This window comes from Mauremys mutica, chromosome 11, assembly GCF_020497125.1.
Source record: "Mauremys mutica isolate MM-2020 ecotype Southern chromosome 11, ASM2049712v1, whole genome shotgun sequence".
NCBI lineage: Eukaryota > Metazoa > Chordata > Testudines > Geoemydidae > Mauremys > Mauremys mutica.
The window spans coordinates 24087143-24107109 of NC_059082.1; the positions used below are offsets into that span (position 1 = coordinate 24087143).

General features: G+C 43.2%; 1 protein-coding gene and 1 long non-coding RNA gene across 3 annotated transcripts in view; one reads left to right on the forward strand and one right to left on the reverse strand.

Annotated features, from left to right (window-relative positions):
• The window catches only part of UNC13C (unc-13 homolog C), a 408349-nt gene that overhangs the window by 162123 nt on the left and 226259 nt on the right, over positions 1–19967 (forward strand). For both annotated transcript variants that reach the window (XM_044979553.1, XM_044979552.1), the window contains 3 exons: positions 740–909; positions 3255–3370; positions 5474–5637. In XM_044979553.1, coding sequence (XP_044835488.1) covers positions 740–909; positions 3255–3370; positions 5474–5637 — 450 coding nt within the window. The remainder of the gene's footprint in view (positions 1–739; positions 910–3254; positions 3371–5473; positions 5638–19967) is intronic.
• Positions 2708–10098, reverse strand: LOC123343943. Its single transcript, XR_006572410.1, has 3 exons — positions 9980–10098; positions 5468–5570; positions 2708–2852 (listed from the first exon to the last, which is right to left on the reverse strand). It is a non-coding gene; the product is annotated as an uncharacterized LOC123343943 (long non-coding RNA).

Below are 19967 nucleotides of genomic sequence, written 5' to 3' on the forward strand. Positions count from 1 at the left end.
CCACCCCTCCCTCATATCCCTCAAATTTCTCAGAATCTCTGCAGTGCCCAGAAGGTCCGTGAGAGGCCATGTACATCCACATGGAATCTTTGTGCCTCCACAACAGTTCCAGGCCCCTGTGGTTCTTCTGGCCCTCCACTTGGGCAGCCAGGGCTGGCTCCAGGCACCAGCTTATCAAGCAGGTGCTTGGGGCAGCAACTCCGGAGGGGGCGGCACTTTCAGGCATTCGGCGGCAATTTGGCGGAGGGTCCCTCACTCCCGCTTGGAGCGAAAGACCTCCCGCTGAATTGCCGCAGATCGCGATCGCGGCTTTTTTTTTTTTTTTTTTTTTTTGGCTGCTTGGGGCGGCAAAACCCCTGGAGCCGGCCCTGTGGGCAGCATGGGTCTAATGGAGCTGTTCTGCCAGGGTCTCTCCTGGCTGCAGCTGCCTTGGGCTTTTCTTATAGAGGGGGATCTTCACCAGTGGTGTGGTGTCCATAAATTAGTTGTGTTTTGAAGGCTACTGCTGTTTGTTTTCCCTGCCTTCGTAATTATCCTTCCCTACCATCGATTGTCTCTTGTTTTATATTGTGAGCTCTTTGGGGCAGGGATTGTCTTTTTTGTTTTGTGTTTCAGCAGCACAATGGGGTATTGGTCAATGACTGGGGTTTCTAGCACTACAATAATAATAAACAGTAATTCACAAGTCTGTTTGGGAAACTGTATCATGGCCTGTATCTTGTTGTGTGTTGTTTTACAGTGAATGCCATAACTCCACAGACAGAATAAAAGTAAGAGTCTGGGATGAAGATGATGACATTAAATCCAGAGTAAAGCAACATTTCAAAAAGGAATCAGATGACTTTCTGGGACAAACAATCATTGAAGTGAGAACACTAAGCGGAGAAATGGATGTATGGTACAACTTAGGTATTCATCATTTTCTATTACTTAAAATTAGTTTAGAAAAGATCTCAAGATGTATAGTGTTGTGAACTTCGTAATGCATATTTGTTGTATGAAAATAATACTCCCCTTAATATATAAAAATTATACTCAGTTTTGGATTCCAGGTTCAAAAGGGTGGAATTAGACCATACTTTTGAGTCAAATTTTAGAGAGATAATTGTCCAGCTACGCCAAAAGAAGGACAGGAGACACCTGATATGATTTTAATCAGGTTGCAACTTTACTATTAGATGCCTGGGACTACCCGGCAGATAAAAGTTGTCAGTACGGGTAACTCCATAATCATTCAATATCTACCCGGAGGCTTCTGCCAACTTCCTTCTTAATATATAAAATTATACTCAGTTTTGGATTCCAGGTTCGGGTCAAGGTGGAATTAGATCTCACTTTTGAGTCAGACTTAAGAGAAATAAAACTTTGTTTAAAGATTGAATAGCAGGCCAATTAAAGCAATTCCTACTCCAAAAGACAAATTTTTGATTTAATTCAAAATGAGTTTTTTTCAAAGGATTTGGTAGATAGCTTTGCTACCGCTATCAGGACAGTGTACCTCATATCACTTTATTCACACCTCATTGTACGTGAAATGAATCTACAAAGAGCCGCAGAAAAACATATGGAATCATTTGCTTACTGAATATCAAATAATAATCATGTTATCATTTAATATATGTTTATGTATAGTCCTAGGCCTAATTCTCTTTTGACATTTCACTTGTGCTATTCTGTTATCATTGGACTCTCTTCTAATTTATCCCCATGTAACAGAGATGAGAATGAGGCCCATGATTACAAACAATGTGCCAATTTGTATTTGTTCAAATAATTAATGTTTGGAAGTAGATTTTAGCTTACTTAAAGATAAGCATGCAATATTGCTTTTTTTCTGGAAGCAAGTTTGTACCCACTAGATGTGCTGTAACTCAAGTGCTACCCTCCTCTATTTGTTTGATAATATAAATATGATAACAATGTTTTGTTTAGATTGCCTGCTCTGCAAAAGGTAAAGTATGTAACAGGGAGTTTGCCAAAGTTGGAACATGTGTTTTCTGGGCAAAAATCTTTATCACACGATGTAATTCCCTTATTTCTCCACCGTTCTACTTAGTGTTTCATTAGCCATTGAAATATATGGACATGTAAAGAAAAATGTTTGATTCTTTGCAGCAAATTAAACAAATCTTTTATATTTGTACACAGAGTAATTTTTAATAAGATCAACAAGTCATTGTCATACTGAAAGATTTCCTTCGTATCTTTCAATTGATAACGCTGATACAATAATATAAAGCAATTGACAAAACTGATGCCTCAAAAATTGTTGCTTAACTGATTTGATTGGAAGCAATTTAAGGTTGAAAATACATACCCTTATTGTATAACTGGAGAAAAGAAAGTTAAAAGTTTTGCAGTCTATACTTTTTCTATCTTCTACAATCAATGTTATAGGTGGCTCCTGATAATTGTAATATCTTAAAAAGGAGGCTGGTATATGTCATTCTAGTGCACACACACACACGTTTTTTGGGGGGGGGGGGGATTTCAAAAAAGAAATGCATTGGATCAGAAAGAATGCCAAATTCTTACTCCTTATACCATTGCCTTTATTCATGATTCATTTCACAGCACTGTACAAAAGATTTATTTAAAAAAAAAGTCATGCTTGTTAAATCAGATTACACTGCTTGAATGGACTGGAATAATAATAGGTGAAATCAAAGAACAGCTGTCAGCATTAGAAGCAGTAGTAACTAGATAGACTAATATAGATGGCTTCAGGCAAGTTCTCCAGATGTTTTCTTCAGTATGATTCAGCGCCAGTTGAGGAATCACGCCTATGCACGAACTTGGTGTTTCCCCTCAGGCATGGATGCCTTTGAGGCCGTTGGTGAAGATGGCGATACCTGTGGGAAAGCACCAATAGTAATAATAAAATAGTAAATAAGAAATAGGAGAATTAGCTCATTTCCTTTAAAAGAAAGTAGTAGACACGTTTGTGTACAACCTATTTTGAGTTTGTTTGGGTGACATATTATGGGAGATTTGTTACTTCACAGCAAGATATTGTACTCCATAGCCTGGACCATATGGGAGCTCAAGTTTGCAAAAATGTCAAGAATGACATTACATTAGAAATTCCTAACTCTGGAAATCAATATATGTTGTGTTCAACAGCTGGACTTTGGGGGCATAGAAAACATTACAGTATTTGGACCAAAACAATTTTTAGAACTGCAGTAGTGTTTCTCTGTTTTGACAAAATGTATTCTTGGTAAAAATTAACAATTCTTTTTCTGTTTCTTCAGAAAAACGAACAGATAAATCCGCTGTCTCTGGTGCCATTAGGTTGAAAATCAACGTTGAAATAAAAGGAGAGGAGAAAGTTGCTCCATACCATGTGCAATACACATATTTACATGAGGTATGTTGGTGAAGTTTGTTCATGAAGATCATTTTGCTACATAGAAATTAGATAAATAGAGAATATAGGGCTATGAAGACTAGAACAGTGATACATTTAGTTTCACTGCAACAGGTTTTTCAGTTCAAACTCTTGGAATATGTATCAGTGATTGAATCTCATGACCAGATTCAAAGTCATTGTATCCAAGGAAGAGAGACTGATATGCTACTACATCAGCAGATTCGTCTTGCCAAATGGTTAGAAAGTAGAAAGAGGTGAAATGGCCAAGTGACTTCCTAAGCTTTGCTTCTGCAGTTCTCTACCCTCAACATTTTAAATGCCAGTCACATGCTTGTTAATGACATCAAGAATACTAGGATTGTATTTATTTATTTTTAAATTATAAAAATAAATAAATAAATAAATAAAACCACCTCTAGAATACATATGCTCCCACATAATCCATGGGAGACATGAGAAATCCGTGATGTAATATTTAGGATAGTTGACACACAGGCCATAGCAATCCGTAGGGAGCAGTATTTACCCTCCTGGGGCCTGACTGGTCAGTTTTTTCTCAGTCAGATTTCCAGTTAGTTTCATTTGGACTTTGTCTACAATAGAAGTCCAGGATCAAACTGTGTTGTCAGAGCTTTACATGGAATTAGGAAAGCATCTAATAAAATCTGAAAACAATATGGCATGACAGGAGGGAAAAAAAGTAATATTTTAACTACTGATTTGGGTGGCTTATTTCTAATTTTAGACCCTTAGGAGGACTTTTATGTGACTGGGAATAAATAATATGAAAGCTAGGGAGTGGGAGAGCAAGGGAGACTCTTCATTCTCAGTGTTGAACAAAGGACAATATCTGTATTATCTATGTATGTCCTGGCCTTCGATTCATTGAAGGGTGCCTTACAGTGTACAGCAGCACTGGCAGATGAGCATTAATATCTCTGCAATAGTTCTGCAATGTCCCAGAAATACAATAATATGAGGCCAGGCAGAAGAATTCCTGGGAATGATGGTGAGAAACAAGCAGCCCCAAAAGTAGGTGGCCTTTGACATAAATTAAAAGAAAATTAATCACAAATAAAAGCAGCAGCTACTTGAGAGCATCTCTGTGTCTGTTAATTCCTATTTGCGTCAGACTGGATTTAATTTTTATCCCCAAAGCACAAGAAAATAGATAAACTTTGTATGGGCGTGCTATGAAAGGTACAATACTAAAGCTCTAAAGGGTATCTACAAAATTGTCTCTAGGGTATAATTGCATTGGGCAGCTGTTTTCATGCACAGTGTGTAAGTTATATAGGGCCCAGATCAGCTTCACTTTGAAGTGAATGGTGGAACTCCATTAACATCAGTGGTGCAGGATCACCCTCTACATGGTTATGGACTGGGCTAAAGAGAATTGGTTGTGTAAAGGTAGAATGGAGATCTCAAAATTGTTGGTCGTCTTTTGTCATTGAAAATATCCAGGAAACCAAATTCAACAGTCCTGGTTTTTGGATTTGTTTGTAGCTAAACCAGACAATCTGAGAAAAACAAATTCTCTGTCATTGCATGCAAATTAAATGTTAGCTCTTGCTGTGAAGGTTGCTAAACCCTAATCCTTGCTGTGTCCCTTTGTTCTTTAAGTAATTTCTTAGATATTCTTAACAAATTGCCTATAATTTTTAAATCATGAAACTTGAAATTCATTGGTTAAAAATCCAATTCAAGCTGCTGGACAGTTCAGTGAGCATTATAACATAATGTTATAATTCATTAACAAGGGCACATAAGACAAAAGAGAAACTTCCTGCACTATTTTGTACAGCATTAGAATTGTCTCTGTCGGCAATGGTTAACTGAAATGACCTTATGTCAAGGAGATAGATCAGGTTGCTGAATCACTAGCCTGCACTGGCAGAGCTCCATTTAAAATATATTTTTAAAGCTTTAGTCTTTCCTCTCCAAATGATGGTTAGTTTGGTATTAGTAGTTGCAGAGGCAAACAAAATTTGAAATTAATGAATATGCTGAAAAAATATTTTATAATATAGAATATTCTTACATAATGCCACATAGATATTGAAATTTCCTATTAATTTGAAAAAAATCTCTTACCTTTAGAACCTATTCCATTATTTGACTGAAGTTAAATCTAATGGTAGTGTAAAAATCCCTGAAGTGAAAGGAGATGAAGCCTGGAAGGTATACTTTGATGCTGCTGCACAAGAAATTGTAGATGAATTTGCAATGCGTTATGGAATTGAATATATTTATCAAGCTATGACGTAAGTATATCATTTCTAATTTTTAAAAAATCTATCAAAGGGGAATGAAGAATTCAAAACCTTCGTCCTTGTTTCTTCTTTTCAAATGCAATCCTGATTTTAAAAGTCTATCTCTTAAATCTCTTTCTCAAAGAATACTCGGAGTGAAGTACTTCACAGCTAGCAGTAGAAATGTGAACGTCTTTTATTAGCTATTATTTTTATCCGCAGAGTATACTTACCAATAGACCACCATAATCTCTGTGGGCCAGCCCCAGAGCCCATTAAGGTCAGTGGAAAGACTCTGATTTTCATCATTTGACTTTGGCTCAGTCTAAATTATTTTTTGATTAATCAATAAATCAGTAGGTGTAGTGATAAAACATCAGTCCCAGAAGTACAGAAAACTTAATGGTGATGTCAGTAATACAATAGTACATGTTCACAATTTTATATATATACCTTTTATTATATATATATATATATATATATATAATGAAAATATAAATAAATATAAATAAAAGGTATGCTGACCACAACTTCTAAAACTTGTAGGTAATTTGTAGTCTGCACTAGATAATCTAAATTGTAATACCCTCTGGTCACTTTAGAACTGGGCCCCTTACTTAAGGGGCTTTGTGGCTGGAGCTTAAAGGAGAATAATTCTCCATCATCTACAGTATATTTGCCCAGTGGAAAATCTGTCAGTATAAAAGGACCAAATTCTGCTTTCAACCATGCTCATGGAAATCCAGATTAATATTATTAAATTCACTGACACTACAAAAGTTGCTGTTATAGATTTTTTTTTAATTATTATTATTCAGGGCGTGTATCTTGTTTCCACCATTTCTTAATAGTATATTTTAAAAACAAATTATCTTCTCTTATAATGCTAAGGCAGATCAACCTCAATGTTTTTCATCACAGGATTTAAAGGCACCTGGTTATTTCTTTTATTTACTGCAGCTTATTGTACTGGATCTCTATCTGCAAGGTAGAAGGGCATTTTTGTATTTATATGCACTTGTTTAGTGCAATTCCTCCAAGGATCTCAAAGCACATTGGACAAATGAATTAGTTAAACTTTGCAATTCCTCTCTGGTATTATTAAATCAATACTCCGTGTAGGGAAACTCATGCACAGGGTGTGCATACATAGAACCTAAACCTCAGATTCCCAGTTCCCTGCTCTGACCACTAGATGCATTTACCGTGGCTCCTTTATCTTTCCATTAGCTTTGTACATCCATACATCTTGCTTAAACAGATGAATTATTACTTAATGTCCTATTATAATTTTTATAGCTAGATTTATTTCTATTGTACAATGTTCCCATAAATGATTCAGGTCCAAGTCATTTAAAGAGAAATTACATTTATTTTATAGTATAAAACAATGCAGTGCATGGTGCCTACTGCCTTCACTTCCTTGATGAAAACAAAAACAATACTGGTTTCTACTCTATGATAATCTCTTGAGAGTTAAGGCCTGGGCATGGGATGCCTTTCTCAGAAAAAAACATGTCTGATTCTCTGTCACAAAGTTCCCGTCTAACTACCCCTTGGGTTTGATGGGTTATCTCACTGGGGGATAAATGTGCATCACTCAGAGACCTTTCGCTGAAAAATGTCTTTACTGACTTTTTTTTTTGTATTTTACTTCATGATGACTAGATAAAAAAATCTATTGGAAAGTTTGAGAGTACTATCATTTTTCCACAGGGTTGTTTAAATCTAACTATTTCTGGATTTCAAATATGATGTAAGCTAGGGTTGTATGTTTGGTTCTTTTAGATTAAGGTTTTCATTTAGTAGTAGTAAAAATAGACAGATTAATTTTTCATTTAAAGAGGAAACTGCAATTTTCAATTGGTAAATAATGTAACAACAGCCTGATTTTCATCATAAAAAAAGGAAGAGAAACACAACTGAGCGAAGACTGTAACACATTTTCTAAGAATCTTCATTCACTTTATTTTTTATGAATTGGCTTAGACTGGTTTGTCCACTTTTTGTGTTTGCCATCTACAAATGAACTGATTTTGTCAGGAATTCCAAACTAGAAATTGTAAAGCAAACATTGTAGAATATTGCAGTATGTGAATTTCAGATTTATAATCACAAGTTATTTCACCAGAAACTGGGGACTAAGAATTATGGTCATCCAGTCGGGGAAAAGAAGCCTATCATGACCTATTACATTTTAAATTTTGTGTGCTCACAGTGAATGGCTCATATATAAGTTACAGACCAAGTATTGTTTGTTTAAATTAATTGGCAATAATTAATTTTGAATAACAAACATGTTCACAAACCTGTGGACAATTTGTGAATAAAAAACTGATAATTTATCAAGTAAATTTTGTGTAGTGAATTATTCAGCCAAATCTAATGGGCAACTCTTAAGAGTATGTGCACTCATACAACTCAAGAAAGCATCTTGGTAAAAATACTGCAGTTCTACTGCAGGGAGTTTTCTTTTGGGGTGATCATCAATTGGCTTTGCTTGTGTTTATGAAAAGACATCTTTTTTGTGGAGTATCTTTAAGAGAAATTTTGCAGTTTCTTGCTTTGGAGGATTGAGTGATTAGAATAAAGAGCAGATCCCATGTGGTAAATATATCTCCCGTCTAAAAGAAAAGCAATTTTCCAGTATACAACAGAAAGAGAATTTGAATGTAATTACTTGGCTCAGAGGAACGCTTTGTAAGCATTTGACACACCAAGCTCTGGATTGCAGACTCTGTCCATTTCATATATTCACAAAAAGCACAATAACCGGCACTGATTAATACCTTTGTTGTTCTCTTCAGAGAGGTTAAGTGGCCACAGAGGCCCTTTCATCCTCAGACCTAATCCTTCCAGGAAAGGTCTGCGGTTAGGGTTTCCAGGTGTCCGTTTTTTTACCAGAATGCCCGATCGAAAAGGGACCCTGGTGGCTCCCGTCGGCACTGCTGACTGGGCTGTTAAAAGTCCAATCAGCAGTGCTGCAGGTCTAAGGCAGGGAACCACAGCCAATGGGGGCTGGGGGCGGTGTCTGAGGGCAAAAGCAGTGCGCAGAGCCTCCTGCCCCTCCTCCCCCAGCCCAGGAGCCGGACCTGCTGCTGGCCACTTCCGGGGCTCAGTGCAGTGTCAGGACAGGAAGGGAGCCTGCCTTAGCCCCACTGCACTGCTGACCAGGAGCTGACTGAGAAAAGCCTGTGCCCCAACCCCAAGCCCCTGCCCCAGCCATGAGCCCTCCCCAAACCTGGAGCCCCCTCCTGCACCCTAAATCCCTCATCCCCGGCCCCACCCTGGAGCCCACACCCCCGGCCCCAAGCCCTCACCCCCTCCCACACCCCAACCCCCTGCCTCAACCCGCAGCCCCCTCCCACACTCCAAATCCCTCGGTCCCACCCCCCAACCTGGAGCCCCCTCCTGCACCCTCATCCCCAGCCCCACCCTAGAGCCCTCACCCCATCCTGCACTCCAACCCTCTGCCCCAGCCCAGTGAAAGTGAGTGAGGGTGGGCGAGAGCGAGCCACCAAGGGAGGAGGAATGTAGCGAGCAGGGGCAGAGCCTCAGGGAAGGCACGGGGCTAGGATGTTTGGTTTTGTGCAATTAGAAAGTTGGGAACCCTATTTGAGGTACAATGGCTGGGGACGGGGCAGTGGGAAGAGGCTTGCAAAGCCACTGCCGGTGCAATAGCTGTTCTGTATGTCAGTCATGAATTCCTGTCTCCAGAGCTGCAGCTCTGCAACTCCTCCAGCTACACTTCCTTCACCATAACCATAATGCCTTCCTGCATTGAGCTACTGGTTCTGTGAGTGACTGTACACATGGATTCTACTCCTCTTGGCTGTACACGCACTCTGTGTGTGCAAGACCAGATTCTTTATACAGATATAAAAACAGATCCGTGCAGGCTCCAACAGTTCCTCATTTGTAGGCCTGGTGAGCCTGCCAGGCCTGGAAGAAGGGGAAGTGGGAATGTCAGAGAGAAATCCCTGTTATGCCTCAATGGGGATGAAGAAAAGAGATACACCTCTTCCAAGAGAGGGCTGTCCTGTGAGCAGGGTTCTGGCTCTGTTGTGCTCTCTTAACTTTAGAGCTCTTTCCATTAGACTTCAAGCAACCTGTTAGAAGAATGTCCCTATTTGTGAAATCTGTAGGGCAGTTGCATGGAGTTCAGTCCACAACTTTACAAGATACGACTCTTTAATACAGGCATCCAGATCAGCTGCCTGCTTTGTTAGGGCTGCTCTGCAGTCATTGTTTAAGTAGGACCCCCTACTGCCTGCCTCCAAGCAGATAACTGCTTGTTAGGCACCAAGAATGGAATCCATGTGGACAATCACTCAAAGAAAGAACAGTTACTTACCTTACAGTAACTGTGTTTCTTCAGGATGTGTTGTCCAAATAGATTCCATGGCCCATCCTTCTTTCCAGTACTACTTCTCTGGGATTCTGTAGTGGCAAAGGGACTGAAGGATGGTTGGTCCTGCTCTGCCCTTTATGACCTCAGCTGTGGAGACATGACAATATCTGGGACACAGGCGTGGCTCCAACAGACACTGCTGTCCAGGACAATCTGATCTGACACACCCCAAGGTGACTCCATGTGGACAACACATCTCAAAGAACCACAGTTGCTCTCTGGTAAGTAGAAAGAACAGGAGTACTTGTGGCACCTTAGAGACTAACAAATTTATTTGAGCATAAGCTTTCGTGGGCTACAGCCCACTTCATAGGATGCATAGAATGGAACATATAGTGAGGAGATATATACATACAGAGAACATGAAAAGGTGGGAGTTGCCGAACCAACTCTAAGAGGCTAATTAATTAAGATGAACTGTTGTCAGCAGGAGAAAAAAACTTCTGTAGTGATAATCAAGATAGCCCATTTAAGACAGTTTGACAAGAAGCTGTGAGGATACTTAACATGGGGAAATAGATTCTATGTGTGTAATAGCTCAGCCATTCCCAGTCTCTATTTAAGCCTAAATCGATTGTATCTAGTTTGCATATCAATTCAAGTTCAGCAGTTTCTCGTTGGAGTCTGTTTTTGAAGCTTTTCTGTTGCAAAATTGCCACCTTTAAATCTGTTACTGAATGGCCAGAGAGGTTGAAGTGTTCTACTGGTTTTTGAATGTTATGATTTCTGATGTCAGCTTTGTGTCCATTTATTCTTTTGCGTGGAGACTGTCCAGTTTGGCCAATGTACATGGCAGAGGGGCATTGCTGACACATGATGGCATATATCCCATTGGTAGATGTGCAGGTGAATGAGCCTCTGATGGTGTGGCTGATGTGATTAGGCCCTATGATGGTGTCACTTGACTAGTTATGTAAAAACAGCAAAGAGTCCTGTGGCACCTTATAGACTAACAAACATATTGGAGCATGAGCTTTCATGGGTGAATACCCACTTCGTCGGATGCATCTGTTAGCCTATAAGGTGCCACAGGACTCTTTGCTGCTTTTACAGATCCAGACTAACACGGCTACCCCTCTGATACTTGAATAGATATGTGGACAGAGTTGGCATCGGGCTTTGTTGCAAGGATAGGTTCCTGGATTAGTGTGTTTTTGTTTTGTGGTGTGTGGTTGCTGGTGAGTATTTGCTTCAGGTTGGGGAGCTGTCTCCCAAGATCTGTGAGAGTGAGGGATCATCTTTCAGGATGGGTTGTAGATCTTTGATGATGCGCTGGAGGGGTTTTAGTTGGAGGCTGAAGGTAACGGCTAGTGGCGTTCTGTTATTTTCTTCGTTGGGCCTGTCTTGTAGTAGGTGACTTCTGGGTACTCTTCTGGCTCTGTCAATCTGTTTTTTTCATTTAAGCAGGTGGGTATTGTAGTTTTAAGAATGCTTGATAGAGATCTTGTAGGTCTTTGTCTCTGTCTGAGGGATTGGAGCAAATGCGGTTGTACTTAGAGCTTGGCTGTAGACAATGGATCGTGTGGTGTGTCTTGGATGGAAGCTGGAGGCATGTAGGTAAGTATAGTGGTCAGTGGGTTTCCAGTATAGGGTGGTGTTTATGTGACCATCACCTATTAGCACAGTAGTGTCAAGGAAATGGACCGCATGTGTGGATTGGTCTAGGCTGAGGTTGATGGTGGGATGGAAATTGTTGAAATAATGGTGGAATTCCTCAAGGGCCTCCTTCCCGTGGGTCCAGATGATGAAGATGTCATTAATGTAGCCCAAGTAGAGTAGGGGCATTAAGGCAAGTAACTTATTTTATCTTCACTGCCTCATAGTACCAAAGGCAGTGAACCTGCTGAAGTGAGGCTGCTCATACATGTAAGGGGACAGTGGGAATGAGAAGGGGGAATTTGAGAAGCAGTCAGATAGAACAGAAGCAGTACATGGAGAGGAGGACATTTGGGGCAATGGAGAGAGACTGACAAAGAAGGAGGGCAGTAACGAGGGAAAGCATCTAGACACATTGAAAAGGGTTAAATTTTCCACTGGTCCCCCATTTTGAGGATCTGTGTTACACATTGTCGTATGGGGATGTATGCTGCAAACTTGAAGGAGAATCATGTGAGTGAGGCTGGGAAACTTACAGGTAAAGTGGTAACAAAATAGAGGAGAAGATGTTTCCGTCTCCTTCGCCAGTCTGGCCTCATTTCTTTCTCTTTAAAAGAAATAGCCAAACCAAGGGCAAATATCTTGACGCTGAAATTATGTATTTGGAGGCCTGGGCATGTTCTATAGTAGAGTCAAGTGCAATAAGCCTTGCGTCTTCTCCTGTCACTAGCAAAAGTCAGAATGGACAGCCCCTCACCCTCCTATCTCAACAACATAATTCTCATTCCAGCAGAGTAATTTCCATTTGCTGTATCACCTCTTTTGCCTGCTAGTCTTTACTGAATGTGGCTGCATTGCAGGAAGCACACCAATCACCCACTAAGGTCGTTTTCTTCTATAGCTTTTGCTTCGTTTAGGTGTGCTCGTTAATTAGCCTGTCCTGCATGTGTCTCTGTCAGCTTCAGCGGCTGATGAGATTCATTCTAGCATGAAGAGTAGAAGAGTCACAGGCCTTGCAGATTGGTTGTGATCTTGCATTGTTTTAGGGCAGCAATAAATAAAGACAGTGGGCCTGGTTTTCAGTGATTCTGAGCAATCATACTCCAAATGAAGTCAGTGGGATGTCATCACCTCTGAAAATCAGGCCCCAGGTCAGTTTTGGCTACAGATGCAGTAGCACCGTGCCACCCACCGAGCAACTGAGAGTTTTCTTAGCTTTCTGCCTGATACAGCTCTCATTCAAGTCAATAGAAATGTTGCTATCCACTTCAAAGAAAGTAGGGTCAGATCCTTAGATCGCAGGCTCTTCTTTCCAGGGCTTTAGGGGGAATTCACCCTGTGCTTTGGCCACAAAGATACACCAAGAAAAATAGCTAAAAGCAGACTGCAAGCCACACCCCTGATGTAGGGAGTCTCTTTGACAGACTCATAGTCCCTAGAACAGGTGATACACTGTGTGTGTGGGGGTGGGGTGCTCCCAGAGTAGGCCAGGGTGGTGAAGGAAGTCATGTTGGGAACAGGGAACAGTCATTCCTATGCTCCAGCTATTCCTCAGCTGCTGACAGGACCATAGGCAGGACATACCATGGTAGCCGGGTGCTGGGCTGCCCTAACCAACTCCAGGAGTAAGCTGGACCCTAGCAGCTTCAGGATCAGGAAGCTACAAACTGCATTTCCTTATTCCTTGGACCGGCATGAGGTTTCTTCTGTAGAATATAAGATCAAGGCCTGGTCTACACTAGGACTTTAATTCGAATTTAGCAGCGTTAATTCGAACTAACCGCTCAACCGTCCACACCAGGAAGCCATTTAATTCGAACTAGAGGGCTCTTTAGTTCGAATTTGGTACTCCACCCCGACAGGTGGAGTAACGCTAAATTCGACATGGCTAGCTCGAATTAGGCTAGGTGTGGATGCTAATCGAACTTAGTAGCTCCGGGAGCTATCCCACAGTGCACCACTCTGTTGACGCTCTGGACAGCAGTCCGAGCTTGGATGCTCTGACCAGCCACACAGGAAACGACCCGGGAAAATTTGAATTCCTTTTCCTGTCTGGGCACTTTGAATCTGACGTCCTGGTTGGACATCGGGGCGAGCTCCGCAGCACCTGCAACAATGCAGAGCTCTCCAGCAGAGGAGTCCGGGCAATCCAAGAATAGAAAGAGGTCCCCAGCATGGACTGACCGGGAAGTCATGGATCTGATCGGTGTGTGGGGCGAGGAGTCTGTGCTCTCGGAGCTGCGCTCCAACAAGCGGAATGCAAAGACCTTCGAGAAGGTCTCCAAAGCCATGATAGACAAAGGATACAGCCGGGATGCGATGCAGTGCCACGTGAAAGTCAAGGACCTGAGACAAGGTTACCAAAAAGTCAGAGCGGCAAACGGACGCTCCGGAGCACATCCCCAGACATGCCGCTTCTACGAGGCACTGCATGCCATTCTCGGTGGGTCTGCCACCACTGCCCCACCAGTGACCGTGGACTCTGAGGATGGCATAGTGTACCTGGACAGTTCCTCGGCGATGTTCGCCAATGGGGAAGATGAGGAAGAGTTTGTGGAGGAGGTCGCAGGCGACAGCGAACACAATACCGCTTGCCCTGACAGCCAGGATCTCTTCATCACCCTCACAGAGATCCCCTACCAACCGTCCCCGCCCGTTAACCCGGACTCAGAATCAGGTGAAGGACCAGGCGATAAGTGCTATAAACATGGAAACTTTTATTTTTTAAAAAACAGGTATAGAAAAAATAGAAATACTATATACAAAATTTTAAATGTCAAACTATATAAATAGTAGGTCCACACATATAGGGATTGAACAATAATCCTCTTGGGACAGTTCAACAAAGCTCTCAGAGAGCTGCTCGAAAAGCCTCCGCAGGAGGTTCCTGGGGAGAGGTGCCTTATTCGGTGCTCCATGGAAGCACACTCTTCCGCGCCAGGACATCCTAATGTAGAGAGGAATCATCGCCTCCACCAGCATTGCTGCATATGGTCCTGGTCTGTGCAGGGCTTCCATTAGCATCCGCTCTCTCTGACTCCGAGTGACCCGCCTCAGGGTGATGTCGTTCTGGACAGACTGCATCTAAGTAGGGCAATTAGTGTATTGTTACTATTGTTAATGGTTTACAATTAGGTTGCATAACAACGACCCGCGCTTAACAGCCACGTGCTGGAGGCCACAGAGAACAAGCATACATTGATCTTTCCCGTGCACTGGCGGGAGGGGCTGGAAAAGGCTCAGCCTTTCTGCTTTCCAGATTGCCTTTAGCAGGAGAGCACAGCTATCCACTAACTGATAAGCATGATCTACTTTAAGGCTTACCAGGACTGTCTGCAAGACGGATTCAGCTGTCTCTCCCCGCTTGTCCGCTCTCCTGTGCAATGGCGCCGCCAATGAGAGCGTATTCCGAAATCTCGAACTTGTCCTGAAATCTCGTGGAACTTGGTGCCCTGTATGGTCTTGTTCAGAGAAACTGACTAGACTGTGTTCACTGTTCGCAAACATGTATCTGTTCAAGGAAATCACTTACTGTTTCCCATCACACAGCTTCTGCTCTTTCCCGGACTGCCCCGGCATCCCCCTCGCAGAGGCTGGCTCAGATTAGGCGGCGAAAGAAAAAGACTCGGGACGAGATGTTCGCGGAACTGATGGCCTGCTCCAGAGCCGAGGCGGCCCAGCAGAGCCAGTGGAGGGAGACCCTCTCTCAGCAGCAGCGCTCACACAGCGAACGGGAGGACAGGTGGCGGCAGGAAGACCAGCAGGCGACTCAAACGCTGCTTGGGCTAATGAGGGAGCAAACGGACACGCTCCAGCGCCTTGTTGATGTTCTGCAGGACCGCAGGCAGGAGGAGAGAGCCCCCCTGCACTGTATCTGCAACCACCCTCCAACGCCAAGAAGTCCTGTCCCCCCCTCACCGAAAATTACAAGACGGAGGGGCGGTAGGGGCCGTGAGAACTGTCACTGCACCACAGCTGAGCGCTAATGTACCACACACCTCTGACGCTATAACTGTGTAGAAGCGCTTCCCTTACAGGATCACCCAGTCCCAAATCCAAGTTTCATCACCCCACTATGTAGTAGATTAATAAAAGCTGTTTGCTGTTGTTCACTCTTTCCGTCATGTCTTTCGTGTCAGAAGACTGTGTATGTGGGGGGGGGGCAGGGGATTTATAATTGCACGGGATAGCCTACATTAGCAGGGTACAGACTATCGGGGGCAGGATCAACTGCAGGGCACACACAGACTGCAGTCAGTAGTCACCAGGGTCACTCTGTGTGGTGTATGCTGCCCCGGGTCATTCTGTGATGTGTACGCTTGTCCACGGTCCTAGCGCCTGCCACCCCCTAATGTTAAGGCATGCTGCCCTTACCATGCACTTCCACCGTAGGCGCGATCCTCTCCGCTGCCCTGAGCCCCAACAAGAGCCCTCATCCACGGACAGATACTCACCCTTCCCCCACACCCCTCACCCCTTCCTACGCCCAAACCCACAGCCCAGAGCCTGCATCCAAATCCCTATCCAAAGACGGCACCACTCGCCCCTTCCTGCAAACCCACCCCTACATGCACAACCACTTGAAACCGTCCCCCACCCCAGAGACCTATGTAGGAGCAGGAGGCTGTCCGTCCTGTATTGTACAAGCGGTCTGTACATCAGTGCACACCGTACCCAGCACAGTATGCGTCCATGTTTCAAACCCTGAACAGAAATGCAAAGTAAAAGAAAGATTTATTAACAATAACTGTTCCGTTTAATTTGTTTTAAAACGTGTTTTGGAAGTGGGGGAAACTTGGAGAACGGGGTATGTAACCGCAGATCTCACTCAACACATAGAGACACAGGCCCAGGATCAGCTTCTCTTAAAATCAAGTGGAGAGTCATAGGTTACCCTGCTCTCCAAGGAAACTTGCTTTCAAAGCCTCCCGGATACACAGCGCTTCCCGCTGGGATATTCTTTCGGCACGGGTGTCTGGCTGAGCGTAAACAGCAGCCAGGCGATTTGCCTCAACCTCCCATCCGGCCAAAAAGGTCTCGCCCTTGCTCTCACAGACATTGTGGAGCACACAGCAAGCAGCAATAACTACGGGGATATTCTTTTCGCTGATGTCCGAGCGAGTCAGTAAGCTCCGCCACCTCCCCTTAAGACGTCCGAAAGCACACTCCACCACCATTCTGCACTTGCTCAGCCGGTAGTTGAAGAGTTCCTTCTCACTGTCCAAGGCGCCTGTATAGGGCTTCATGAGCCAGGGCATTAGCGGGTAGGCTGGGTCCCCGAGGATCACTGTAGGCATCTGCACATCCCCAACCGTTATTTTGTGGTCCGGGAAGAAAGTTCCTGCCTGGAGGCGTCTAAACAGACCAGAGTTCCTGAACACGCGCGTCATGAACCTTGCCCGCCCACCCGACGAAGATGTTGGTAAAACGTCCCCTATGGTCCACCAGTGCTTGCAGCACCATAGAAAAGTAGCCCTTTTGGTTAATGTACTCGCTGGCCTGGTGGGCTGGTGCCAGGATAGGGATGTGAGTCCCATCTATAGCCCCACCGCAGTTTGGGAATCCCATCGCGGCGAAGCCATCTATGACGACCTGGACGTTTCCCAGAGTCCCTACCTTTGAGAGCAGTTGCTCAACGATTGCGTGGGCTACTTGAATCACAGCAACCCCCACGGTAGATTTGCCCACGCCAAAGTGGTTTGCTACTGACCGGTAGCTGTCTGGCGTTGCAAGTTTCCCGAGGGCTATGGCCACTCACTTCTGCACACTCAGGGCTGCTCGCATCCGTGTGTCCTGGCGCTTCAGGGCAGGGGCCAGCAAGTCACAGAGTTCAAGGAAAGTGCCCTTACACATCCTGAAGTTTCGCAGCCACTGTGATTCATCCCAGACCTGCAGCACTATGCGGTCCCACCAGTCCGTGCTTGTTTCCCGGGCCCAGAATCGCCGTTCCACACCATGAACTTGACCCATTGCCACCATGATCTCCACTGCGCGGCGTACCCTGCTTTGTGAGAGGTCTGCGCCACTCTCCTCACCCGCACTGCCGGAGCCTCCTCGCCCGATTTCTCAGCAGCTGACTGTGGAAGAGGTGGACGATAAGGTGCGAGGAGTTGACAACGGCCATAAGTGCAGCGATGATCGCAGCGGGCTCCATGCTCGCAGTGCTGTGGCGTCCGAGCTGTAACCGACCAGAGAAGGGCGCGAACAGATTTCCCGCCGGCGCTTTCAAGGAGAGAGGGCGGGAGTGACGGTTCAATAATGACAGTTACCCAAAACCACCCTCGACACATTTTTTTCCCCCAGCAGGCATTGGGGGCTCTACCCAGCATTCCAATGGGCAGCGGGGAGTGCGGGAACTGTGGGATAGCTTCCCACAGTGCACCGCTTCCAAAGTCGACGCTGGCCCCGTGAATGTGGACTCAGAAATTCGAATTAGTGTATTTAGTATGGATACACAAATTCGACTTCATAAGGTCGAATCCACAAATTCGAACTAAGTTGATTCGAAATAGTCTTGTAGTGTAGACAAGGCCCAAGAGAGTAGGCCAGGACCTTTATTCCCCATCTACTTGGGATGCTTTGGCTCCACTTCTCAAATCATATTTGCAACAGGGCTAGTGTACTTAGTCACCTATTTGTCTTACAGTTTTTTGTGGAAAAAAGAAAAATGTCATCTAATAACACTTAGAAAGGCAATAGAAGAAATTTTATATTTTCAAATGATTTTCCTTATATTCATTTTCTAAAACCCTGCAATATAAGACTATTATTGCAGATCTGCTGCTGCTGAAAATATGCCACTAAGCTCCCTCATTAACAGCAATTTAAATGTTACATACTTCGAATTTCAACTATATTGATACAGTAAGGAAACTGCATTTAGATTTTTTAAATTGTTTTGACACCAAGCTAATTTTATTGCAAAATTGAAGCCAAAGTGCTTGATGTTAATAATCCAGTGCCTTTTAACCGTGCTGTGGAAAAATGTAAGCATTTCTAAAGCCTGTAGTTTCATTCTAAAAAAATAACTGAGATATTTGCATTTTAATTTGTTTTATCTTACAATACAGTCTAGTCTCATATGGTATCATTTGTGAAATGCATCCTAAGGCACTCGTCTAGCCCTGTGCTTTGGCCACTTGATGCACTAGGCAAAATGGCTGAAAATGGCTCTCAAAAGCAAAACACAAATTTCCTTTTATTAGCCAGGTTACATTGATCTTATGGCTGACCTTAAAAAACCTGGGCCTAAGCTTGCAAAACTTAATTTGTGTGATTAATCCATACTCATAGAAACAGTCTACTTCAGTGAGAGTTCCAACTCTAAGGAAGTGCCACAATTAAAGGGCTGAGATCCACACCTTGGGCCAGATCCTAGTTCTTTCTATGTCCTTCTTACTCCAACTGTGTAAAGGGGATCATAAAATTGGCCTAAATCATGAGTAGCTTGCAAGAGGAAGGAGAGTGGCTAGAGAACTACTGCTTTCTGACAATCCACAGCTGTCAGAATGGGCATTTTGAGGAACATTGCCAGCTGCTGCACGTTAGAGCAGCACTGAGGTTGCTCTAACTGTCACAGGCAACTTAAACAGCCCAAAGCCAGTTTTAGGAACTAGGGAGCTGAAAGGCAAAGTAAAGCTACCTTTGATCTCCTTGCCCCCTCTCAGATTCACACAATGTACTGCTAAGCCAGAGTCAAGGACTGAGGCTCTTGAATGGGCATAAGTGTTTGCAGGCTCAAGTCCTAATTCTCTTACGTTAGTATATCTCCAGTGAAGTATATGGAATTGTATCAATGGTCTCTAAATGAGAGGAGCTGGATCGGTATGTCTAGTAGTAACCAGAACTTGTCTTGTCTGATAATCTCTTTCCTCCTATAACATTTTAAATAACCAGATTTTATAGTTTTATAATTTGATTAATGCTTTATGCCATCCAAAAGATATGACTGTAGAATATCTCTTTTTAGATTTTTTTTTACTTAACATAGTATAGTATATTTATGCACATTTATTATCAACTCCTGCTGAGCAAAGCACAAAGCTAGATGTACCTAAAGTTTACAATAGCATGTTCTTTAAACATCTAGATGGAGTTAACGTGTGTCAGAAAATAAAAACAATATGACAGCGGAGAATAACAAAAAGCCATAAATATTAGATAAAATATTGTGACTGTGAATCATAGGTTAAAAGTAACTCTGCTAAACAGTTGCCCATGGAGAATTGCAGCAGATTTTGCAATTTACAATCCATGAAGTGCTAAGAACAATTTAAATTTATTCCATTCCAAAAACCAGACTCTTAGCTCTTTGGATTCTTATTTCTAAAGTCTT